The sequence below is a fragment of the Oxyura jamaicensis genome, chromosome 17 (assembly GCF_011077185.1).
Source record: "Oxyura jamaicensis isolate SHBP4307 breed ruddy duck chromosome 17, BPBGC_Ojam_1.0, whole genome shotgun sequence".
Taxonomy (NCBI): Eukaryota; Metazoa; Chordata; class Aves; order Anseriformes; family Anatidae; genus Oxyura; species Oxyura jamaicensis.
Window position 1 is genome coordinate 9,308,928 of NC_048909.1, and position 26,599 is coordinate 9,335,526.

At 33.5% G+C, this 26,599-nt stretch overlaps 1 protein-coding gene and 1 long non-coding RNA gene across 3 annotated transcripts; one reads left to right on the forward strand and one right to left on the reverse strand.

Annotated features, from left to right (window-relative positions):
* C5 (complement C5) lies at positions 1–26,404 on the reverse strand. 2 transcript variants are annotated; one of them, XM_035341911.1, is made up of 41 exons: positions 26,253–26,404; positions 25,089–25,281; positions 24,194–24,356; positions 23,500–23,570; positions 22,752–22,843; positions 21,495–21,577; positions 20,918–21,008; positions 20,499–20,604; positions 19,588–19,714; positions 19,150–19,265; positions 18,729–18,929; positions 17,977–18,180; positions 17,292–17,501; positions 16,962–17,111; positions 15,907–16,036; positions 15,509–15,574; positions 14,722–14,922; positions 13,983–14,073; positions 13,460–13,536; positions 12,639–12,778; positions 11,746–11,967; positions 11,109–11,169; positions 10,409–10,498; positions 9,924–10,136; positions 9,700–9,775; positions 8,672–8,831; positions 8,108–8,203; positions 7,668–7,839; positions 6,594–6,799; positions 6,059–6,211; positions 5,628–5,690; positions 5,161–5,242; positions 4,426–4,477; positions 3,525–3,627; positions 3,045–3,119; positions 2,841–2,946; positions 2,587–2,673; positions 2,124–2,213; positions 1,406–1,489; positions 738–876; positions 1–472 (listed from the first exon to the last, which is right to left on the reverse strand). In XM_035341911.1, the coding sequence occupies exons 1-41, from the start codon at positions 26,315–26,317 to the stop codon at positions 343–345; spliced, it is 5,037 nt and encodes a 1,678-aa protein (XP_035197802.1). In that variant the 5' UTR covers positions 26,318–26,404; the 3' UTR covers positions 1–342. The 2 variants fall into 2 exon arrangements, with proteins under 2 accessions (XP_035197802.1, XP_035197803.1); XM_035341912.1 differs by lacking the exons at positions 1–472; positions 738–876; positions 1,406–1,489; ... (4 more) ...; positions 3,525–3,627; positions 4,426–4,477 and adding an exon at positions 4,506–4,543.
* LOC118175561 lies at positions 2,621–24,115 on the forward strand. Its single transcript, XR_004755017.1, has 3 exons — positions 2,621–2,754; positions 8,411–8,413; positions 24,104–24,115. It is a non-coding gene; the product is annotated as an uncharacterized LOC118175561 (long non-coding RNA).
* Positions 26,405–26,599: the final 195 nt, after the last annotated feature.

Consider the following 26,599-nt stretch of genomic DNA (forward strand, 5'->3'; position numbering starts at 1 on the left):
CTGAAGGAAGGGTTATGTTTTAGTAAGACATTGGATTTCAGTGCTTCTGAGGGTTATTCTGGCAGAAGATGGTATTTTCCATATTTGCAGTCATTTCATTTCACTTCATGTCACTTCAGAAGTCTTTGCAGTATTCTGCATTATTCTCCCATCCAAGCTTAAAAATATACTTTGAAAATTACCAGGTTATAAGAAAGTGGCTATGAAATACAAGCCAAGAGTGTTTTCCAAGATGAACTAGTCATGAATGTTAAGTTCTGAAAATAATTACTGAACAGCTGAGGATTTTTTTTTTAAATGAGGTTTGATCTGTATTTTTAATTAAAAAAATATCCACATAAATCAACAGCCACTGATGATGAGATCTTCAACAAAATCTTCCATTCTGTTTAAAAACTCCTGACAAAATGTACATGCTGTGTTTGAAGGCCACCACTCAATCCAAGTGCTGGAGTCCAAAGGGTACTGGAATCTAAAAAGACAACAGAAAACGCACATTTGCTCCTAATATTTGGAGAGGGAATTGCCTAACAGGAAAAGAATTACAATATGAAATAGATTGTTTTGTGTTCATAATCCTGTTTTAAATTTACACATCTGAAAACACATTGGGCAACCATTGGTTAAACTGACACTTGAAAAATAAATTAAATATTACTTGAGAATTATAAACACTCGCCACTTGCTAGCACACTTTAAAATTAAATCTTAGCACATTCTGATGTTAAATTACTTACCTGAAACTATAACCAATGCTTATCTTTAAAGCTTCTTTGCCCATGATCAAATACTGCTCTCCTGGGCTCAGTTCAACATCAGTACAGGTCTTCTTTTTAACAAAGGTGATTTCATTATTTTTTTCAGCAAAAGCATGCCCTGAAGGAGAATGTCAAGAATTAGAAAATTAGAAAATTTCACAAGGAGAATTTTCAGTCACACATGTATGAAATAGAAAACACTAACATGTTCTAGGCTACAGTATAGTCAAGTGAGCCATTTGACACTTGTTATAAAACAGAAAAAACTGATAATATAAAACATGTTTCCTGCAGAAGATTTTTAAAATTAAATGGAATGTTAAATATACCTAAACAACAACTCACAACTGTATTAATTGATTATGGAATATATTCAACTTGTTTTGTCATACTAGAGATGTTTAACTGATTACAGTCTAGGTTTGTTAACAACAGCTATAATAGAGAAAAGCTGTTTAAAAGCATTATATAGTGCCTTTCTTAGGGCATAAAAGAACTCTCAAAGGCTGTATCTGAGACTAAGGTTTTCTACTTTCATGAAATGACTAGATTTGACTCTTGATTTTTGTCAGCTGCTTCATTGGTCTCAACAAGATGGCTTTTGCTCTAAGTGAAATAGTTAAATGGACTAAAAATAGGACACACACCTCTTTTATAGAGATCTAGAACAGTTGCAGAATACTTTACAAAATAACCTTCTTCACGACGAGACAAGATGTTCACTTTATAAACTGCAAAAAAACACAAAACAGTTCTTGTTATTCCTTTTTTTTTTCCTGCAATATATTCTAAATGTCTTACAGATAGTCAGCCTTGTTGCTCTTCTCTGCACAAGTCTGAGCAATTCAATCTCCTTCTCCTAGTGAGGGGCCCAAAACTGAACACAATATTCAAGGTGCAGTCTCACGAGTGCCACACAAAAGGGGACAATTGCTTCCCTAGTCACGCTGGCCACACTATTTCTGCTGGGCAGCTTCCCAGCCACTCTTCCCCAAACCTATGCCACTGCACCAGGCTGTTATGCTCCAAGAGCAGGAATCTAGCACTTAGCCTTTTTTAATGTCATGCAGCTGGACTTGGCCCATCAATCTACATGAACATGTTAGAATGGCACCAAGAGAAAAAACAGCAGAACTCATCAGACCAGGTTTACTGGGGCAATAACCCTTGTTACATGAATTTTGTTCAGCAAAGGGTATGGGCAGAACTTACTCTTCTCTGCTCCATGTTACCTTCATATAGTGTATGCCAGCTGAATTTTGATCATTAACAATCTAATTGAAACAAAATGTTCTGCAGCAATAGTAAAGAAGTGACTGTTTGACTTAGAGCATGAAGAAGAGGTAATGACAATTCAAATACTACCATATGCAATATCATTCTGGCATGCAGCTTCTCTCCTGGTATCAGCAGTTATTGATTGATTCAGTCTTTCTTGTACTCTACTACACTCAGCTACATTGAGAGAAGGAAAAAAAAGAGCATTAAGACAATGTCATTGCATGTCTTCACATAAAACATGCTCAAATAATCTGCTGTAACTGAGAAACAGTGTAATTATGGGAGTGCATGGTGGAACAATGAATGTTGAAAAAATAAAATGTATCCTTAATTGCCTGAACTTAACCCAGTCAGAAAACCAAGATTATAGTGCACACATTTAATGTTTTTTTTTTGTTTTTGTTTTTTTTTTAATGTAAAATTTTAGAGGACAACATCTGTGTTCTTACAAGGATTTTTCCTTGTGCTTTAATATGTTTTTGTCCAAAGCATTAAACTGCATTTTCCCACCGAATGAAATGGCAAAACATCGTAAAAAACACTTTACCTTCCATGCATTTGCATTCATTTCCTTCACACAACCTCACAAGTTTTTCATCTCCATATGGGTTATAAAATATAGTGCATCTTTTATCTAGAAGATCCAAAAAGTTGTAATGAATAAATATAGAAAATTCAAGAAGTCAGCACTGAAACTTTGTGAGTCGGAAGTTATGTAAAAATGTAGGAAAAATGTAGTCTCCAAGAAGGAATAAAGAGTTAAAAAGAACAAACATGAATTTGAAGACATGGAATACATACCTGGTGCATGAAACTCGTATACAGTGAATGTAGCAGGATTTCGCATTCCAACATGGAAAAGCTCACTTATTCTGAACCCAACACAGAGGAAACTATCAGCTGGAACCTATTGGAAAGACACATGAATTAAGGAGTTCTATAAAGCAAACGCAGCAATTCCAAAGAGTTAAAGTTGTTCTTAAAGTTATGAAAGGGGTAACATACAGAGTCTATCTGAATAACAACATGCCCATCTATTATCTCATAATCAGCTATCAGTTGATCCACTCCACTTGCAAGCTGTAGGGAAGAAAAACAGAGAAAAAAATATTATGCAACAGTTAAAGCTTTTTGGATGAATATGAAGGTTTACTTCTCATTAGCTTTTACATAATTCTGAGATTAAAAAAACCTTTTTTCAGTGTTGCCCCTTATAATGCTTAAACTATTTTTATTTTTTAAGGAAATTATCCTTTTTATTTTCATTGCATGAAGATAACAAAGAATTGGAAAGCTAATTATCCTTAAAGAGATACTTGAGTCCACATTTAATACCCTGTTTAAATCCTGTAAGTATAACTTGGATTGCCTTTAAGCAATATCGACATGTTGAACAACAATTACAGTTGAACAGTAAATATCATAGTTCTGTCAAAAAAAAAAAAAAAGCTTCAGTGAAAGAAATAAAGGGTTTTTAATTCTTACAGTATTTAAGTCTTCTATATTTGCTTCCAATCCACTAACCAAACCTATGTCCATCACAGCATGAGCAGACCCTGACTGTGGCTCTCTCATGCTGGGCTTGTACCTAAAATAGATTTAAAATAAAATTAGTTAAACATAACTGAAACTAAAAAGTAAACTGCAATGTGTGATCCCAGAAAATTGTAAGGAAAATTCTACCAACATTTAGAACATTATAACGAAGCAAAATATTCCAGATGAATCATTTCAGATTTTGTCAATATCAGGGATATGAAATTTTCTTAATTAAATTTTATTTTCTTATGTTCTTGGAAAACCCAGATATAAATCTACAAAAAATGCTCTCCCAAAAAAGTAATGACCTTCATCTCCAATTCTGTTTACACACATGCATAAAAGGGAGGAAAAAGGAAGAAAAGAAGATCAGAAGACCAGATGCAAATATTAATAAGGGAGGATTAGCAAATAAAAACATTTCAATCTCTTAAAAAATATAAAAGGAATTGAATATAATGCTAATGTATAATTGAATATAATGCTAATGTCAGCTAATGTAATATTAAAACTATAACTTAGAAAATATAACTTAGAAAATAATGTAATATTAAAACTATAACTAAGAAAAAATGTAAGACTAGAAAGCCTTTGTAACATTCTTAGAGTAATGTCATTATGCATCCGTAGAGCCACAATGCATTTTGTTTGCACTGCTCCAATTCCCTAACACATCAGCTGGGAATTCCACCTTTGTAAGTAGGAGTGTTGAAACTTAGGAAACTGAGGACATTTAGAACCAGCATTAAGTTTAAATGAAACCTTTAAAAGTAAAACCTTGTTATTATTTCCACAGTAATTGAGACAAACTACCCAAGTAAAACTCCACCCCACCAGCTGTACTTACTTTGCACAAGCCTCTACGCGCCCAATTGGCCCACCATCTTCTATTCTGTAACCTTTTCATATCAAGTAGAGTCAAGTAAGTGATCTTAAAATTCTTCAGGAATAGCAACCCCAAAATTCTTGTAAAGTGTTTTCATAATTGAAAGAGATATTTTAAAATAATTTTGGTAGCAATTTTTCATAGGAACTCATTATGTGGCTACAAACAGCACTAAAGTCTTTTATAATTTAGGAGAAATGCCAGCTCTAGTGCTTAGTATTATTTATCACATACTTATGTTATTAAAACTACTTCATGGCAAAAGCTCAGAATGCATTTGTACACCCTGCTGTAACTGGACTACAACTTTCAGTACTTTGTAGAACTTGATAAGAACTTTTTCTTACCTTGTAGAACCCCAAACCACCCCCCTCCTATATTTCTTTCTTCTGCTAGAATTTTGTATTCCTCACTGCCCCAATTGTACTAACACTTCCATAAATGAGTAAAAATGCAACTAACAGAAATACATTAAAGATTAATTCTATACACAAAAGACAATAGTTTCAAGAAGGGCTAAGAAAGCTTCTAGCAATATCTTTTCTAGTTTTGCATTCCACTGAAAAAAAAGTAATAATTTATTAGTTTCATTCTTAATAAAAAGCACATTGTGAAATAAGCTTTTTTTTTTTTTTTTTTTCTTTTTTCCCTGCAGTGATCTGAGTACTAATATTTAAAACCAGATTAACCCTTTACCATCATCTCTCTTTGGAACAATCTTCAATTCAAAGTTACATGACTCTTCAGAAGTACCAATTATATTGTATACTGTCCTCACCTACAAACATACAAATAAATTAGACAAAATAGAAAGAGTAAACAATCCTCAAATATGGCAAAAATTGTGAAAATTCAGAAGATGGAGTTAGAGGAATACCATACAAGTAAAAACAAACAGCATGCTTAGCATGTTTAGTTTTGATAAGATATAAAATTCTTGAGCAAAACTACACCACTCTTGCTGGTTGTATTTAGAAAACCAAAAATTATCCTGATTATTTTTATGAACATAGATACTACTACATAAGAATATTTACATTTTAGAGTACCTATGTATACCTATACATTTCTGGAATACCTTATGAAAAAATCAGTTTCTTTATCAATGTTCAACAAACCAGAGACACTACTAAAAATAAAAATAAAAATGGTTCCATGCTTACATTTACTGTAGCTATGCCAGTGCTGCTGCCAGTGCTTACGTATATATCGTCTTCCAAAGGTACCTTAAGGATTGGTGTTAAATATAAATAGTTATAAGGTAATAATAAAAATAATAATGACTGTGCTACTAACAAGAACTTAATTCAGGTCTGATGATCTACTTGTCTTTCCTACGTTTTACATACAATTAAGGCTACAGACAGCTTCTACAAAAAAAAAAGCAGAAATGCTATATTTAAATGAATTACACATTAAAAAATGCATTAAATGTAGCAGATAAGCAAATTTCTTAAACATTTGCTATGTCATTTTAATACCAGTCTATTAAAAGAAAAAGCTACTTTAGTACTGATTCCAAAGGTAAAAGAACTATTTAACAGGTTACTGGGAATTTTGTTTTAACTTTTCAAAAGAGAAGCTATTCACTCACTGTCAAAGTTCTTCCCACAAAATTTTCTTCTGTCAGTTTAAATAGATGAAGATCTCCATAATTTTTGTATGCTACCTTAACGCTCATGTCCAAATTAAGCCGTTTGACAAGAAGGGAATATTCAGTCAAGGCCTCAAGAGCATTAATAGTGTCCTGTCAGAAAACAATTATAAAGATTTACTTTCTAAAATTAAAAAGTAAAAATTTGTTACAAAGTAATTCAGTTTCTGCTACCTAAACAGGATGACACATCATGGTAACCATTACCAGCAGAACAGCTTAGCAGCATCTCAGCAGTACACTTAACAGGCTGGTAAGATATTTACCAGCTTGCAAATTTATATTTATAATGGGTTTCAGGAAAAGAAGTCATATTTCCCAGAGTGAAAGAAAATCATAGTATCAGAGCAATTTGATACTAGTACCACAGAAAGGATGCTGAAGTTGTCAAAGGCATCATTTAATGTTATTACCCTCTTAAGGCATCTTAGATTTTGGTATTTGAGGAATGAGAACAGAGTATTTTAAAGCTCACCTGAGTTGAATAAAATCCTCCACCATATCTTTGTTCTTCAGACAACCATTTGATGATTGGATTAGCGTAGTTCTTGTCCCCTCTTAGCAGTGCAGTAAGCAATGCATATGCTGTAGTTTCAACCATTTGTGCGGTAACAGAATTGGGAGCGTGGTGGTCTAATGTTTTTAAACTATCTTTCCAAAAACGATAAATAGGAGGCTCGCCTACAAAAATATACAAGCCAGGTTTCAGGTTGCCTACTCACGTCAAGGAGAAAAGGAGGAATTCCCTCTGCATTTAACAGGAGATGAAGATATGTTTCTTTTATGTTTATAAATCTGACTTTTATTCTAGAAACTGATGATAGACAGACCTGATGCAAAGCATCTGAATCACATCCAGATAATTACTGGTCCTGAACAGTGACAGAGTGGCCAAATAAATAGAAGTCTTTTTTTTTTTTTTAAAAAAAAAAAAATTAATTTAATTTTTCTTTTTTTTAAAATATATCTTTATTATTTTTTTTCTTTTAATGTTAATTTCAACATGCAGGGCAAAACTTTTCTATTCTAGGAGAACAGTTTGAGTCTCTTGCCTTTAACAAAAAGCACTAAAAATAAACAGCATTCACAAGAGATTACAAAGTCCCTCATCAGCCAGTGAGAAGTTAAGAGGAAACCCCCTCAAAAGTAAAAGTGAGGGTGCTGGCAGCTACTGTGAAAAATTCCAGTCTGAGCTAAAGAAGAGAGTGGTCACATCACAAGGATGAGCAGGCAGACAAAAGTAACCCCCTATGGACACTTGCATAAAAAAGAAAGCAGACAGCACAATTGTGATACACTGAGGAATGACAAATGTCTAACCAACTTGCACACTGCTAATGAAACTGCACTGCTGAAAAGCCAAAAGCAGGATTAAACCTTACAGAAATACTAGGCCAGACAAGACTAAAAATTCATATATGCCAAAGCAAGGATCATTGAAAATCATGATCCAAGTAGAAGCCCATTAGAGACTTTTTTAAAAATGAAAGAACAATCCACCTGAGAACCAACTACAATACACACTTTGAGAGAACTGACTAAGCAATACCTATGACAGACGCTTCCTTCTTCAGCGCAGAGAACAACAATCGTGCAGACTGATGGTTCAAATCCACAAGAGCTAACGCATATGAAATTATTGCCATAGTAAAGGGGCTTTGTGCAGACTCTGCATTTTTCAATAAATAATCTCCTGCCTTATTTTTAGCATCATGGATTTTCTGAAAAGATGAATAGATTACAGCTTAGTATTAATATTTTTAAAGAAACACATCCATAAAGACAATATAGATAAATATAGTATTTTCTACAATATATCTTAAAATAAAGTGATCTGTAATTTTGTTGTTCTTTTACTGATTTTGAAAGCAACTATATCTAAAACAAACAAAAAAAAAAGCATTGATTTATTTGAACAAATGTTATTGAAGATGCAAGAAATTAGAATCCCAGCATATGACTGCTGGCAGAAATAAAAACAGTATTTACCTGAGTAGGACAGATTTTCATTGACTTTTCAATTCCGATAATAGAAAATGCTGTGAGATACAAAGATTTTTCTTTAGCTTCTCTAGGTAATGTACCCTACAAAATCAAATATAATCATATAAATAAATAGAAAGAAGAGTTAATTTAGATAAATATAACTTTTTACAGTTTATGCGAGGAAACAAATAGAAATTCTGGTAAGAAATAATAATTTGGTTTTACCTGAAAATACATTAACTCCTTTGAATGTAATAGCTTATTAAAAAAAAAAAAAAGACCAAAATACAAAAAGTTATTGGAAAGCTGGTGGAAAGCTGGGCTATTGTATTGTAAAAATCAACCTACACTTTTTTTCTTTCTAAGTATTAAGGAACGTCACACAGCTACTTTTACTGGCAAGACAGAAAAGTTTTCAATACTGTGCTTTCTTTAAATGAGTTCAGAAAGAGGCAAATTTAGCAAAGTTGTTTTGATTAGATGTTCTGGTGAAATGCAGCCGTAAATATCTTGCACCTCCTGTGTCTTTAACTGTACACACACACACAAAATGTTTGGTTTTCATACCTGTAGTTTCACTGGTTGATAATCTGAAAATTCAGTGAATGACCCATCTGGCATTTGACAGTTATCAATCAACCACAGAAGTGAATTACAAATAGAAATTTGATCAAGATTTATATATTGATTAACTTGTCCAAGAATTCTTAAAGCAAAAGCTGTCAACCTGCAAAAGAAATCAAAGAGATTATGTTTGTTTTGATTAGCAGATATTATCACATAGCTGGAGATTAGACAAATCTGCATTATTTATGATTTAGGTATGCTATCCACTCCCACAGTTCAAAGAAAATAGCAAATGAATTTTAATTTTTAACAAATAGGCAATAATTTGCCATAAATAATTTTATAACTCGGACCAAATCCCATGGTTCTGAATATGAACTCTTTACTCTATACATCTCCAAAATATTTTTTTCTTTCATCAGAACTTAAGGAAGATGCTTCTGAAGCATCTTATTCTTTCTTTCTATAAGCCAGTTGCATTTGCCGTTGTGAAAGGCAAGACAATGACTATGTATTTTGCCTAATTTGCAATGGTAGACTCTTATTTTCCATAGACAGTATTATCCCCTTTTGTTTGATATCTTTTAAGTATCATATTTCTGTGAATAAGGGGTATTACCTTTTTACCCTTGCCCCTCCTCTCCCTGTACTTAGTTTTCCTTCTTCAAACTTGGAGTGCAACCTGTGCTTGAGCAGGAAACCAAGCTCTACATAGTCCTATTGTAAAGTTCCAAGCCCAAAGAAGAGTTAGAAACTATCTCAGGCATGTCTACCTATGTATGCACCCCAAGGTCCAACTTGCTTGTAATGGTGTGAACTACGGACACACAGAAAATATTTATCACAAGAAAACAAGAAATAAAAGGATACTATTCAAAGCCATAAGCATCATTTAAATCTACCATTAAGCTCACTTGTCCCACTTCCTCAGAAGTGTCACCCTTTAAAAAATTAGTTATAATATGAAAGCAAAAGGCTGAATGAAGCTTTTCCCATTCATACTAATCAAAAGATTTTTTTTAACTTACCATGTGCTAGCTTGCCCATTCTTCCACATGCTGTATGAGAAGTCAGAATTTCTGAATGACAAAATGCTTACGATTCCTAAGGGAATATTAGGCAGAAAGAAAGTTATGAGAAGAGATTTATATTAAAATTGTATTTGCTTACTCAGATACACAATCTTTCTTATTCAGCAAAATGTATGCACTTCTACAGCTCTGAAGCAAGAGAAGCAGCTATATTTTTCTACCTTCTTTCATCTTCCTCCTCATTTCAGTTCTGGAAGTTAAGGTTTTGGAACCCAGTATTTGCCAGTTATCTGATGCTTCCAAGTAGTGAAACACATAAAAAAGAGGGGCAATACTCATGAGCTCTGCCTCTGCGCTACCCTTTGGAAGATTAGTAAGAATACTGAGACCACTAGGATTAAGGACTGTGGCAATCACTTCACCCATAAGATGTCCTGTGGAAAGAAAAAAAAAAAAAGATTTAAAAGAATGATCATGGAAGTGAATCCAAGGGCAGAATCTGATACTTATAAGCAATTATTCTATACGAGGTATTTAAAATTTTACATAAAAAGGTGATCTGCAAAGACTTTACTAAAAAGAAGAAGATAGGAATAAACTCAAATGTAAACAAAGGATGTAAGACAGAACAAAGATAAACAGAACATATTTACAGACACTACATATGTACTAAGAGCAAAAGACAAAAAGCTTCAGTTCAATTTACCTTTTACACTGACACTTCTATCAATTTTTGTTTTAGGGACCAGATTTAGTGGTATTTTATAACGAAATTCTTGGCGTCTCTTGACTGAACCTATAATTGAAAAGGTTCAATATTGAATATATAACATATTGCAAAATCTAAATCAATAGAGGATTCAGATGTAATAGCCAGATTTAAAGATTTCAACTATTGAGAACTCAGCAACAAAAAACCAACAATAACATGAAAACTACAACTATCCCCAAATGTACACACAAACAATATTGACTGTTGAAAAATTACAGATGCAAACACATTAATCTTTCTTTTGACATTATTGCTAAGAGAAAATCTAATCTTGACCTAAATTTTTTGGTTTCAGAGTCACCTCTGGTTAAAGGAGAAAATATGCTATTTTCATTACTAAAGCACCTGCTAATCAATTTTCAAGCACACTGAGAAAAACTTAGTATTATATTATATTAAAAGATACAAAAAGGTTACGTTAAGAAAAAAAAATCCACATTTTTTTGAAAGACTAGCTATTCTGAGATGGATTTGTCAATGAAAGGAGAAGAAATCCTTGAAAGGGTCATATGAAGAATATGTCAAGAAGGAAAAGCACCAATTTTTCATATTATGGAAAAACTGATCATCATAACTACATGAATCAAGAAAATGAAAAAGTAAAGAAAGAAGATGAAGACATATATTCTCATACCATAAACACCCTGTGGATCCAAAGTGAAACCTGCATGAAGTTCCTTTTTAATGCCTTCTGGCTGTAATCATGAAGAGGAAAGAAGTGGAAAATGAAAACACTTTTGTTTAATCACATACATTAGCTGAAGCAACAGTTTAAAACCTTAGTATCTTTGCCATCTACAACCTTCTGTGTAGTTGAGTTTTACTTTTGTAAGCCAAAAACATTGTTGTTCTGTATCTATGCTATATCTAAGCTAGTAGTCCCAAATTTTTGAGAAAATTTAACAAAAGATTTAAATAAAAGCTTTGGAAATTAAAAAATTACAAAAATAGTATCTTTCAATGAAATATGCTTAAGCACTTGAAAAACTGAACAAAGTGACTTAGAATACAATATTAACTAGTTAAGTTAAATCTATATGCATCTTCCTGACAATTTTTATATGTGAAGTTTAAAAATGAACATATACAAATACTTGGTCATGCATTTTTGCAGTGCATACAGTGAATTCAATGATACTACATGATATTTGTGAGTATGTTAACATTAAAATAAATTTATATTTATATATTGATTTCATATGTTTTGTACTTCTTGAGACTGATTCAATATGAAGTTCAAAAACACTAAACATTCTAAATTTTTTTCTTACCATTACTCGTAATGTTTTAACTACAGTTTCACTGTTTCCTTCTGTCAGCAGTGTAAAGTTGATAGTGTGAAGACCTAATTCCAAAGGCAGTATTCTGAACATAAATGGCGATGAAGAAGTGCCACCTAGATACTTAAAATTACAAATGTGTATCCTTCTTCCAGTAGTTGCAGAACCTCCAGAAGAACAGATTCCATCTCCAACTGCTATTTTAACACAGAACTGAAAAGTGGAAAGATTTTTAATGTTCACCTCCATGACAGGTACAGCACCAGGGAAATATTAAAGCCATTGAAATACTATACTGAATTTTTTTTTCTTTTCAACCATAATACTTGTTTTCTGTTTACCATGAACTACTGTTACTAGTGTTACTAACTGTGGAATTACTACTATTTGCATTATAGACACACTAACAGATGTTCCTTAGCAACATCATGGAACCAAAAATACCCTTGCATACTTTTCAGTAATTCTGTATTTCTGTTTAAATGCATTTCATTAAAAATAGTCCTTTTATGTAAAGGTAAGTCCTTTTTTGTTTTTTACCCTAAACAAAGTAATCTGTTAGCTCTGGAGCAAGTTATTCCAAAAATCCGATTAATTACTTGACATTTTATCCTAACACTTGGAATAGAAAAATGTATTTTAAACTTCTGTGAGGCAATTTGCTATGTGAAAGCATGACAACACTGTAATCAGAATGGCTGGAAATTAAATGATTTTATTGTTGAAATTATTGTTACATAGTTATGCAGAGCATATATAACACCTCCTGAAGGATTGTTGAAATCTGATACAATGATGTGTTCCTATTAGATACTAGCAGAGGAAAAGCTTTTTCAGTTTATTTTGTTACTATTTCAACAGAACTCAGGAAGGCCACAAATTACCTTAATTGCAGAAGATTTGTGGTTATAAACTGATCCTTTTAACTCAATTTGTTCTCCTCGCACCACAGAATAAGGAACATAAATGTTAAGGAAGATGTCTTTTACAACTTGCACTTCCAATGGTGCAGTAACACATATACCTAAGAAAATTAAACACAAAAACAAGCTATCTTATCCACCCTCCTGCCACCTTTACCAATGACTTACCATTTTTCAAAATGTACTTTGAATTTGTCCAGCTTTTTCAAAAGTGACCAGCTCTTGCTTCCTGTTCTTTTGATGTATGTTTTCATTTACAAACACACTTTCACATACATTCTTTTTGCATACTTGCTGACACAGCAGTCCTTTGGGCTCCTACCCCTTCCCAAAGCTAGAAGCAAACCTTCTGTCTGGACTATCATATCTATCGGGCAATCTGTTTCTTCCTTTCCCCAAGTCCCTGAGCTATTGATAGCTGGACACTACAGGTGTGCCAAGGAAGAGTCACTGACTATTTGTGATGTTATTCTTCCTTCATTGTTTATCATGTCAAATAACTATTTGTGATGTTATTCTTCCTTCGTCATTTATCATGTCAAATACAAGACACTATGTTAGACAGACCTTTGTCTTGCCCTGCCATTTTTATGTTCACAGCAAGAAAGGCAGTAATTACCGTTCCTTAAATTACACATTTTGATGTTTTCTTCTCCTCTTTAACAACCAGAAAACAAACATTAAAGGACATATGCAGCAACTAAAATGAGAGTCTCTACAAAATCCAAACAGAAACGCTATGTAATTATTTGGCTAAAACCTAATTAGGTTGCAGTACCTACCTTTATCAGAAATGCCAACACCTTGCACTTCCCAGGTAGTCAGTGAATCAGGCAGAGTGATAGACAGAGACTTTGACCTGCAATTGGAAGTGTTACTCTTTTACATTTAACACATTTATACATTATTATTAGCCATTTGTTAACAACAGCTAATCAACATAAAAACTATCTGCCCAGAGCAACTCCTGTAACTAAGACAGACTCAGATAGGACAAGAAATGAGAACATACTTAGGGAATAGAGGGGTTTTGTTTGAATAAGCTTGTTTTTATCTGACTTGAAAGAAGCTGGTGTTTAGCAAAGTTGAAAGTGAAAGGAAAAGTGATTCAACAATGTGGGCACCAGACAGTATATCCTGCATTTAGAATAACATGACAGGAGCAATGTGTTCATATAAAACTGCACTTTAGTATGCATCCAGGGTATGACTAATTACTCAGGTTATGTCAAAATTTTAGCATTTACTTTCTATTAAACTGATGATGAAGTCAAATGTTAGTAATTTATTTGAGAAAAGCAGTACCTAGAAGAAACTTGGTGAACTTCCCATAACCAGCTTTCAGGAAAATAGCTACGAACTTCTGCCTCATCCAGTTCCAAGATAGCCTCAAAATCTGTAGAAGATGCATAAATCAAGTAAACAAACAAACAAACAAAACCCTTGCCAACAGCCTTCCACCAAAGGCGCGAAAATCATTGTATTTTCCTTTTGTGTTACTGTAACTCTATTTGCCTCAAGTTAGTTCTGATACAAGAAAAAAATATACCTGAATAACCTCACAAAAGTTTATTAATACTACCTCAACTATTTATAAATGTGGATACCTGTCCGATATTCAAACAAACCTGTTAACAAGTGATTATAAGGAGAGAATGGGAGACAGAAAAATTCACACTCCCACTGATCTTTCCTGAGGTGTTACCCATTGGCTGTTTTAGGCCTGGGCAAATGATTCCAGTTGAGCATTCAAGTTTAGCATTACCTTCACAGGCAACAATACTCCCATTTTGCATGGCTGGCTGTTCTAAACATGGATGAATAGAATATAGCTCTCCAGCACAGAATAAAGAATTGCTTTCCTACCCCTCTTTAGGGGTATACAACCAAGGTATATGGAGACTACAGTATCTGCTCGAATAACCCTATCAGGTAATTGGAGACAGTTAATAAATTAACAAAGCTATCACCTCTATATTTATCCATAATCTATTAAAAATATTTCACCACATACCCACACAACCGTCAAAGCTCTTTTACTTACGCATTCTTGCCAATATTAGCAGCTTATTAGGCTCTTCTTCCCGCAGTCTGTTGGCAAATTCACAGCAATCCGTGAATGCTGAAATGCACTTTTCATTACTCCGAATTCGCCGAGCTCTGTCACTGCAAGTCTCACTGACTGGATATGCTTTTACTCCAGCCATACAGCAGTTTTTAATTGCTGGATGTTTATATTTGGATGCTGAAATAACAATTAAAAAAATCCCTTCCTTGAGATGATGTTTTTATTTTCAAATGCATTTTAACTTGGTATATCCTAAATGTGTTTTTAAAACCTGCAAAATTTCAGTGAAGGTATAGATTCAAGGTTGAACATAAACGTGTAAACTTTTAAATGTTAGACACACACTTTATCACTACAATACTGAATTTAAAATATAAATTAGAGAAGTTTTATTACACTAAGATTTAACAGACAGAAGGTCTTCTGTCAGGCTTGGTCACTGACAGGTGGTCACTTGGAAAGACTACCATATGGTATTACTGTGAGTTTTCAGAATATGTCCTTTCCGAGTAGGAAAAAGAAATCTTACAGATATTCTATATTTTCAATGGGTACTTAATCTTATAGATTTCAAACTGAGTATATGGATGAGGAGCTTTATAAAGGGGGTCCTCTAAATTATCCATATTTGTCCATCTCTCCACTACATTAAGTGGATAACAACAAAAAAATCAAAAGTACTATGCAAGCTCTCAGATTCTTGATTTCTAATAGACATGACCTTTTTTTATAATTATATATTTTAAAATAATTTTTTACACACCTTCCTGGAGTACTCGCTCCCTTAAGTCAGACCGCTTGGTTCTTATAATTTCATTGCAAATTTCACCTGTTTAAAAACAAAGAAACAAACACAAAAACTAGGAAAGACAGGACCTTTTTTTTTGGTAATAACACAGGCCACTTCAATCCAAAAAATCACATTCCAGATTTGGTATAGATTTAAAATCTATTATTTGAATTACAGAAAAAAGAAAAAAAGTGATTTAAATTACAGTAAATGACACACAAACTACAATGCTTTCCTCCCTCCAAATTGGATTTCTTAGTATATGCATGCCCTACTAATTTTATTAAGTTCCAATATAATAACTGTGAGTCACAATAGAAAATTTCAAGAGAGAAAATCCACAGTTTCATGTTTAAAACTAAGAAATATACCTGCTTCATTTGAATCATCAGCATTTGCATTAGTTAAAAATGTAAGCCCGGCCATTCGGAATACATCAACATTATTCCGTCCTCCTCCAGCACCACATCCAAGGTCACTCTTTTCCAAATCTTGCATTACCTGAGGAATAAGCGTATCAGCAGCTAACTAAAATGTGGATAATATCATATATATCATATGACAGATAAGAGAATTATACATGTAGAAAGGCCACTTTAGTCTAGATGTCTTCACAACACACTGAAGAGTACCATTTCACGATATTCGAACTAATTCAGCCACCAGAACCACCACAATCATGCTCCTGTAGCACACGTCTGAGCTAACTGGTTACGTAGAACCAAGGCAGAATGCTTCACTAACGTGTTTGTAACAGTTCTGATACTCCATCTAGCTTCTTGAAAACCAAATCAAGTATTTTTACTCAGCATTCAACAGTACTAGAAAACAGATTCAAATAATTCAAGGTTGGTGCAAAAGTATTCTCCTATTCATCTTCTACCTATCTTGTATCTGACTGTTCTGAGGTATTAAAGAACTGCCAGGTTTTATCACAGGAATGGAATTATCTCAGTGACAGATGATATGCATGTTTACTTACACACACACATATCTAGAATTCTACAAGGATTGAAAACCTCTATAATCCAATGAACATAATAGCATCTGCCATATTATTCTAACAGTATGCCCTAAAAAAACAGAACCTAACAAGATTTTAGGAAGAACTACAAGGGAGAATGTAGTCTCCATGCCTCTTGGACCACAGAGCTCTCTCACACTGCAGCGTATTTTTGTCCAAGTCTGAAGATTTCTGTTGAGACAGTTCAGACTGGGCTTTAAAACCACCATTTACTTTTACTGGAAATCAAAACTTAGTAAATGAATTATTTTTATAATTTAGAACCCATACACATTTTATTTTGGGTTGAATTGCTCTTCTGTGTATTTTCAAGTTTATTGAAGGCATAAACCATAACAGCAATCTGAATATGAATCTGAAACAAACAGCAACTTATTTTTCTTTTTTTGGCTACTACTTAACTTTTTCCATTGCTCTCCTTCCTCTTCCAATAACTCCATATACTGCCTTGTCAATGGATGACAAAGCAACAAAGGAACTGAACTGTGTTTTCATGTAAAGCGATAAGACTTCTGCTGGTCTGTGTGTCTTTTTGCTTGGTAGCACCTTAATCTATAAATCAAAAACAAATGTTAGTAATTTTAAAAATATATTGGTCCAAAATAAATGCATCTGGAGGCTGACACTTTATTATGTTAAGGAACTGTTAAAGAACTTGTGTAATACCAAGTTAAAACCTGACCATAAAATGAACGCACACCCACAAATTTCAATGCCTGTTTTACTACTCACATCAAGACTATTCCCACACTTCTGTTCCACATTCAGCCAGACTGAATCAGCTACTAACTCAGCAGTTTCTTCTCCCATGACGATGTAGTAAACAACAAGACGTGCTGAAGGAACCATTTCTTGGGTTATCTGAAAACTTAGGTGTTCATATTCCAAATCTTTAATTCTTTTCTGAGTTCCAAAGCTTACTATCTTCCCTTTTGACATGATCTATAGCAGAAAGATGATGGAGAATAAAGAAGTCAAATTTCATGTTGAATGCCTCACACATGTAAAAATTATTTTGCATTTAGATATAATCCATCACACAGAAATGCATGTCGAGGGAAAGTAGCTCTCTCCCTGTAAAAAGAACTGCTGTCTGTGCATCTTTGTTTTCTTTTCCTTAAATAATTCAGCTCCTGAAACAGCTCTCAGATTGGCACTACTTCTTAACTCCAGTCTATGTTGGGTGAGAATTCAAAACAATACAGCCTTAATATATGATTTAAACATGAGACTGGTAACACATTATAACTACAGAATGGACACGTTTTATGGGCAAATGCAGAGTACATATTCTGAACAGTTTTCTGAGCAGCACGTATTCTGTGTTGATGACAGATCCTGACTGCTGAGGTTCTTCATTAAGGATCATATCTCAAATCACAATTCAAGATTTCATGTGGAAACATCAGTTACTTACCAAATAGCTGTAGTGTTGTATTTTATGAATATACCGACTTTGTGGATATACATTAATATTGATGAAATCCCCTACTTCAAGTATTTTGTGGTTTGAAGCCCAGTCAATATATAGATAACTCCGACTTAATGATGAATAAGCTCTTGCTTCATAGGTTTTGGTTGCTTGGTTTTCATCTGAAAGATGTGGATCAACAGTTTTTACCTGAAAAGATAATAACGTCCAAAAATTTTTGTAGCAAAGGAGGAAACAAAAGCTGCATGACTTGACTTCTGAATAGTTTAAGTATGAAGTTACACTTCAGAAAATAAATAATCATAGGAATAAAATAAACCAACTCAAGACTTTCCTGTTTTCTTAAAAAAAAAAAAAAAAAAAAAAAAAGATTTATAAATACCAAGTCAAGTTAAAATGGCAGTATAGAAGCATGTCCATAAATAAGTAGATCAGAAAAGGTGAATCACTCTCAGAGATTTGTTCTCTCATAATTCATTCAGATGTTTTAATAACTATTATTAAATAAATATATGACAAATTGGGATATTTTGCTTCAGAATACATTCAAATACAATTTAATATAGAAGTAATGTTTCATTATAACACTTAGGTTTCAAAACTGATCGTTGGGAACAATCTCTAAGTTTATAAACTACTAACTTTTAAGAGCAAAGTCTTAACACCGGTGCTGTACACCAGCAAAAGTACAGAATTAAATCTTCTAAGAAATAAGTTAATGGGAGAATTTAACTCACTTGAAACTCCAGTAGTGTGCTATCAGATGGGATATTAATAACAAATAAAGCAGTTCCATCATTCATGCTTGTTTCTCTTCTCCCATATTCTGAACCCTCTGATATCAACTCAGTCTCATCCATTTGCTCACTAAATGATTTTGCAGTGAGAGTTACAGGGATGTTTCCAACAAAGTGATCTACTGTATCTTTCACCTGCACCTATTCATTAGAAGAGATAACATTTCTTGTATGAATGACAACATTTTTCAAGCAGAAAACAAGCTGCTAACCTTCTACAGTAGCACATGAAAATAAAAAGAAAATTAACAGTCAAAGGAAATTAGAAGTGTGTTAAGACCTACAGATACTGACAAAACAGTAAGGCTCCTGCATTATGGATTTTACGTTGTAACGTGCAACAATACTTCTTTTAACTAACCTTTACAAAGAATGGAAGTCCAGGCTTTACAAAGAGAGGAGTAGCAATCAAGTTCAATTTGTAAGGAGATACAGCGTATCTGACTCCAGCATATTCTACTTCACCACTGAGGCCACCTAAAAAATATGCCACTTTTAATAATCACATCCTAGGGCACTTGCCTTCAAAGGGCAGCACAATCTGTCTCTAATGGTGAAGTCCTTTCACCTAAAAATTAAACTTAGTACTGTGAAAACAATAGCAATAAAAAAAAAGTTTAACCCCATTTTTACACTGATGGACAGGGTGTTCTTTATAAGCTTTTGGCTGAAGAATTTCTGAGTACTGAAGAAAGTCTGATACTAACAAAGTTAGCTGTACAGTTTTTTTTGTTTGTTTTTTTTTTGTTCTGTTTACATTTGCAGATGTGTTCAAAGAAATCACTTGAAAGCAACTTACCCATAGATTCCATCACTGATGCTGCAATATATAAATATGACCCATCCAATTCTTCTAGACTTTGAAATCCTAAATAACTCACTTCTTTCTTACTGTTAAAACTGATTTCAGCAACACCATTTTCAAGCTGGAAATTAAATGAAAATTATTCCTTTACAGTCAATAACTTAGAAATAATAGATGGTAAACTATGAGTAAATTTTTTTCAGCATGTTTCTGCTCTGTCTGTTTACAGAGGAAATCAAAGATGGAGACGTTTTAATGTAGAATTTTGTGATTAAGAATTCTTTTTTACCTATATAATTATTAGTATTTCATCAATCAATAGTACATGCTACGAAGTCTGCATGCAGGCCAAACAAGAGGTAGGTGATTCTTAGATGATCTTTAAGGTCCCTTCCAACCCAAACCATTCTATGATTCTATGAATAACACAGGTATATCTCTGCTCATTCAGGAAAGATAATGTATTTTGTCATTCTGCAATAGATAAAACAAAAAGACCAGAATAGATGAGGGAAGGAGAACTGGTGGAGAACAATATCCCCATAATAGATCGATATAATATTGATTTGTCTGTCTCCAATCCTGATTTGGTATTATTACATTGATCCTATGTTTGATTTCTTTTTGTTTATTCTATAAATAGATAGCAAAAATGTTATTTCATAGAAACTTCAAACATAGTTTACTCAAGGAAACCACTGAAAGAGACTGAAGTTCATTCTGTCTGAGATGCTGCCTCTAAGTTTCATTGTAAAGTATGTTTCTATGCCCCTGGTGACAGGATTACAAAGGAAAAGTTGACACTCAATAGCTGTCGATGCAAATGGAGTTGGAAGACATTCTCCCCAACTTGAATGGAATTAGATCAGTCCTGAACTAAGCAATTTAGGCTTGTTTTTTCTTACCCTAGTTACATCCATTGCATGAGGCATCATTCTTTTTCCAGTTCCTTCAATTATTCCAAAACGAAGAAAAACATCAGCACTTGGAAGCCTTTTATTGTAAAAATAGCTGAGAATAAAACAATGATAGAAATGTTTTTAAGATCATAATGGCTGCAACAAAGCATTCATTTTTGAGAAGAGTCATTTCCTAAGCAAGAAATATAAAACAGATGCCTATGTAGCTTTACAAACACTTCTGTTGAAAAATAATCACTCCGTGAGAATTTTAAAAAGGTTCACTTAGTTCTCTCACATAGCAGAAATGATTGTGATGATAGGGCTCCTTGAGAAAGTAAAAGAGGAAGCTTCTCAACACAGGACAATCATTCTTAAGGTAAAGATGAGACACGCATCTAGAAATCAAAGCCTAATTTCCTTACCTAGCTTTCACAGTAATCCTGAAGTTCTCAAATTTATCAGAACTAATAAAGTTACGTTCTGGCTGTATGACGATGGAAAAGCTTGGCAGTGCTGAAAAAATGAGTAGAAAATTAAGCCACGTTGATGTGTTTTAAAACATCAAACCACAGATACTCAGAAATATGTCACTGTATATGCATCAAAGAATCACGTTTCATGTGATCTGAATTATGTTACAGCCCAAAGATAAAGCTGTCAGCTTGTTCGCAGTGAAGCACGAGTTACAAAGCTCTAAGTTAACAGCTGCTGCCCTGGCTCCACATTTTGCACCAGTGCAACTGTGTCAAGATCACCCAGGATGCTGAAGAATAACTCTATGGGCAAGTTGTATTAATACAATCTTATACTGATATGACACATTAGCTTGAACTGATATTGCCACTCGGCACTATACTGCATCCCACTGCTGTATAAGTAGGCCGATGTTACTTCAAGCCTTTCTGTGTTTTGTTCCTCTGTGTTGTATAGCTGCCCTACATGAATTTCATGCAGAAAAGGCATGTAAAATGAAGATTCACATGTACGTGAATACCTTACCATATTCCTTAACTTCAAATTTTGCAACAGCAGAGGTTATGAAATTCTTTTTGTACTTGGCTTCAATCTTCCAAATTCCATACCTACAATATCAACAATCAAATGTTATTTTTTAAAATGAAAATTAATATCAAAAGTGAAAATATTAATGTTAATAATTAGAAAAATTGGGCACTGAGTTTTCTGCACATGTACAATACCTATGGGAGAAGATTCTGCTACTCTGATATTTTGAATAAAATTACTTGAAACTTATTTTGAAGGACTGATACATATTTGAAAAGAATATGCCATTATTTATGTTCTGACTATTGTCAGAATTTTTTGTCATACAGTTACAACAAGCAGAGATACATTTTGAAGACTGCAAAAGTAACTGGAGTCATTAAAGCACTATTTGCTATCATCTTCCACTTGCCAATTTTCACCCCTGAGATTAGACAAATGCCTATTTGTGGCTCTCCAGCTCTGTTTCAGTGTAGTCAGCAGGATTACTGTGCATCACCTATCTGATTTACCATAATCTGGATTTTTTCCTGCAACTAGAAGCACTCAAAAAGCATTTGTTTCATTTCAGATTGTTTTACTTAAGCCCACAAAACATCTAGCTGCAGATCATATTTAACTGTGTCTATCTTCCTGTTTTACCATTCAAAGAAACTTCATAGAATCATACGATGGCTTCAGTTGGAAGGGACTTTTAGACATCATCTGTTCCAACCCCTCTGCCATGGGCAGGGAACACCTTCACTAGAGTGGGTTGCTCAAGGTCCCATTCAACCTGACCTTGAACGCTTCCAGGGCTGGGGCATCCACAACTTCTCTGGACAACCTATTCCAGTATCTAACCAGCCTTACAGTAAAGAATTTCTTATAATCTTCTAATTGAGAACAGATTCTCAATTTCAAAAGGGATACAAAATTAATTTTTACATGGACTGAAATTATTGCTGATTTCCTAATGGGAAGTAAATTTGTCAGAAAACATTTTTTCAAGTGCCTGCTAAGCATCCTTCTGCCAACTCAGTGTATCTTCAGCACCCTCTCAAGACTAAAGGGAGAACTGTAGAGGCACATATATTGTATGATGGTGTTACTGGAAAAATGCTGTTATCAATTATGTGAAGTGATAGAAGTCTCCAGGTTTTAAGTCATGGGCACTCTGTGTATCACCAAAAGACACTCTGATAGTCTTCTGAAAAAAAAGAAAAGGCAGTATTATGCTAATAATTCTCAAAGAGCATTAATTATACCTACTTAGGATTAGGAGGAATCTTGAAGTCAGGAAAAGAAACTATTCCAGTAAAGTCTTTTTCTTCTATGATATCCACTTTTACTCCATCGGGATCCTTTGAAAAATAACAGAAAAGAATCAGCAGTTAGATCATTCTTCTTAAAAGAAAAATCTTCCTTCAGTGATTTTAGTGGGACCCTGCCCATATTGTACATTTCTAAGAGTTTTGCCCATTTCACAGCACCAAAATGCAAACATTTTACAGAGGAATTCAGGTTCTGAAATTCTGATAAAACATTTTACTGAGTTTCCAACAATTAAAAGTTGTTACTACACAATACCTAATATTGCTAGAAGGTTACTGTGACAACAATAACTATTGTTATGGCTAAAAAAAACATTACACAGGAGCTACTGATTATTTTTTCTATCTTAAAAGAAATAAACAACAATATGAAAACCATATATTATCAAAATTCTCTCACAAATCCTCTCGCTAGATATTAAGGATAGATAATTCATAGTTTTTTTCTTTTTCCATTCTGTAACAACTTCATAAAGGACTTGAAAAGATCTAAGTGTGCAGTCAGTTTTAGATCTTTTAAAAGATGTCGGGCTATCTACAAAAAAAAAATCTAATTTTTTATTATTACAAAAATACTTATTTAGCAATTTTCTTATATATCCATTGCAATGCTGATTTACTACATAAGAAGGTTTATTGCTTTTGTGACCCACACGATATTAAATTTAAATTCAGTAACAACATACCACAAAAGTTAGGACAGTTTCTCGCCGAGCTGGCTGCAGATCTTCATTCAGAGAGTAGACTCTGACTTTCACTGTAAGAAACATTACAATAAATCTCAAAGTCATACTGTTATCAATGTAAAAAAAAAAAAAAAAAAAGAAAAAAAAAGAAAAAAAAACTTTTTCTCTACTAATTTATTTAGTATTTATAGAATGATTTTGACCTTTTGTCAGTATGCTATCCAATCAATATTTATTCATGCTAGCAACAACAGATCCTGCACCAACACTTTTTCATCTTTTTTTTGCACTCAAATCACAGTGTGAGGCTATTTTTTACCATCACAATACCAACATATCACTTCTGTAGTAAATGAGCTCAACCTACACAAAACCAATGCTTCAGTCACCACTATCTCTTGACATTTTTTTAATACATATTCCCTGTACAATTTGTCCACCATTTGTGCCACAGATTAATTATGTAAGGTGTAGAGGGCAGGGACTCAGAGGAGAGGATACTGGGAGAAATCATTAATTTCTACAGTATGATCAAATATTTCAAAATATTCTTTTGATGGTTAAGAAAATAAATAGTGACTGATGATAATACACTATGAACAAGAGCTTAAAGTACATTTAAATCCTCATTCGCTGGCAATGTCATCAGTTCATAAAAACTAAGTAACATCTAAGAGAAATAAACGTTATTTACCTGACTGATCGGGAGTATAAACTGGTTTGTCTGTGTGAATAAAAAGAAATCCATTCTCATAGGAAACAGGAATTTTTTTCAATCTGGTAAAATGCGGGGAAACAGCTTCCAAATACACATACTTCACTGAATCCGCTGCTCTTGCTAAATCTGTTGGTTGCAGCTGGGGGAGATGAGATGCTGTTAAAGAATATTAAACTATTTTTCAAGTATTTTTTCTACAACATTTCTTGTTGAGAATAGGTTCTGAATAGCAATTAACATTCTGTTGTTAATTATTATTAAACAAAAACATCAACACCCACAGAAAGGGCTTATTCCTGCTTACATCATTGATAACAGTCTGAAATATTAAACTGCAAAGAAGTATTTTCAATTTTGTATTTATTTCAAGAACTGAAATAGCAAGGTTAAAACACAAGTTATGAATTTATGAAAGTATAATTTACCAGACTTCTATTTATATACATCGTGAACCTCAGCCACAGCAATGTTGCTGTTGTGGTTGATAGTTTGGTGAAATAGCTGGAGTTTCAGTTCAGTTGCCCTTTTGGCTTACTCTGAACACTCATTTGAGGTATCTTGTCCACACTGAACACTTCTCCAACCCTTCCTTTTTGTTTTTGGAATGTTATGCAAACAAGAAAATGTTTCTAAAATAATGTGATCTTATGTTTAGCTCTGATGTCACTCCTTTACACTAATTTTATTCAATATAATTTCAACTTCAGACAAACTAAAATGAAATAAACTACACACAGCAAACTGACAAGTCAGGGCCCTAGGCTTTTCCTCCCAGTTTAAGCAACTGTGAGTTTACCGCAGTCTTGTTTTTTTAATACTTACGACTAAAGTCAACAATAAAAACATGACAAGAAAAGTCCAAATTCCTTACAGTTAAAGTTACAGCATCTTGGAATTTGTTGGCTGGAGTTAACGAAATGCGGCCAGATGAATAAGAAACAAGCTTATCTGGAAAGCTTCTTAAGGCAACGTTGACTGCAAATTCCTTCTCATAACCAAAAGCTTGAACTACGACTTTCTCAGATGTCCCAACTCGGAAAATCTTTGATGCTGTAAGGACATAGCTGTACACGAAATATGAAAAAATAAAAGGGTATTGGAACTATACATTCATATTTCTTCAGTTTGTAATTCATTTACGTAGACACTGATAAAGCAAATGAGCTAAAGATCAGGTGAAGCTATTCTAATCCAGTAGTTAAAAACAGCACAGCCCCAGTTAGAATCATTTTTATGAAAACTGTAATGTAATGTTACCAAATAACAGCTTAGGCAATATTTATGGATTTGATTCTGCAAACACAGAAAAGCATGCCTACTATGACAGGCTATTTATGTAAAAATAATTACTTATTTTTGCCAAAGGAACACCTGAAATGCTAATGCTTCAATTAGCATACTTGTACAGTTTTCCCACCAGCAATGTTCTTACTGAAATGAAAGGGCAATTTACAATAAAGACAAATGTGAGTAAATTTTTGCAGGATTACCCTAATTTCCTCATTGCTTTATAAACTGAAGTATGCATTATTCCACAAATCCACAAATCAGGCGTTAGTACCTGAACACATAATATACCTAATGTAAATATATACATATGAAGTGCTGCTGCACGTTCAATATACGTGCACCTTTTTCTGAAATGGTAATAGCACTTAGATCGATTGCTCTAAGTAAGAGCTTTTATGAAACCTGTAGCATAGTATGTCTTCAGGCACTACAGAAAAGGTATCAAGCACCAAGCTTTACTTAACTTTTTTGCATATTTATCTTTTCATTATGTCCAGAATTTATGGAACATACTGAGTTGATTCTACCTCTTTCTTTGGCAGCAAATAGAGTAATTACAGAAGCAGCAGACCTTTTTCTAAGATTAGTCCACATACATTAGTAAGAATTTTGCTTGTGAAGACACGTCAGTTTGAATTGTGTCTTCTGCACTGGCTCTCCTGAAATCCTGTATCTATTCACTTAAAATAGCAGTTAACTATAAAGTATCATCATTTCCAGTAAATACTACATTTGTTTTACTTACGTTTTATCTTGACTAAAAGTTGTTCCAGAAAATAGCAAAATAAAACAAAGTATTAAAATAGCCATAGCATCACAAATAACACACCAACAATGCTAACAAATCTGGATTAAATTCTACCTGGCTTCTGCTGTAGATGAACAGAAACACCACCAATACGTTTCACCCACAGTTAATAATTAATTGCAGGTCTTGTTTTACTCAAACGTTATTGCCCCTTCCAAATTCTTTAACTCTCAAAGAATTCAGAACAGCTAAAGTTAGGATTATTTTTAATATATTGAGCAATTCTGTCAATCCTAACATTCTCCCTGTTAGATAGCCACATAAAACTTTTCAGAAGAAGCAAA

What these genes read in the sequence shown, in the direction of transcription:
- C5 (XM_035341911.1), bottom strand. Translation starts at nt 26,317, where the DNA reads ATGGCTATTTTAATACTTTGTTTTATTTTGCTATTTTCTGGAACAACT. An exon ending in TAGAAGTGTCAGTGTAAAAG is followed by an intron (nt 10,137 to 10,408) that starts GTAAATTGAACT and finishes TTCTTTCCACAG; the next exon opens with GACATCTTATGGGTGAAGTG. An exon ending in GAAGGAAGCGTCTGTCATAG is followed by an intron (nt 6,800 to 7,667) that starts GTATTGCTTAGT and finishes ATATTTTTGTAG; the next exon opens with GCGAGCCTCCTATTTATCGT.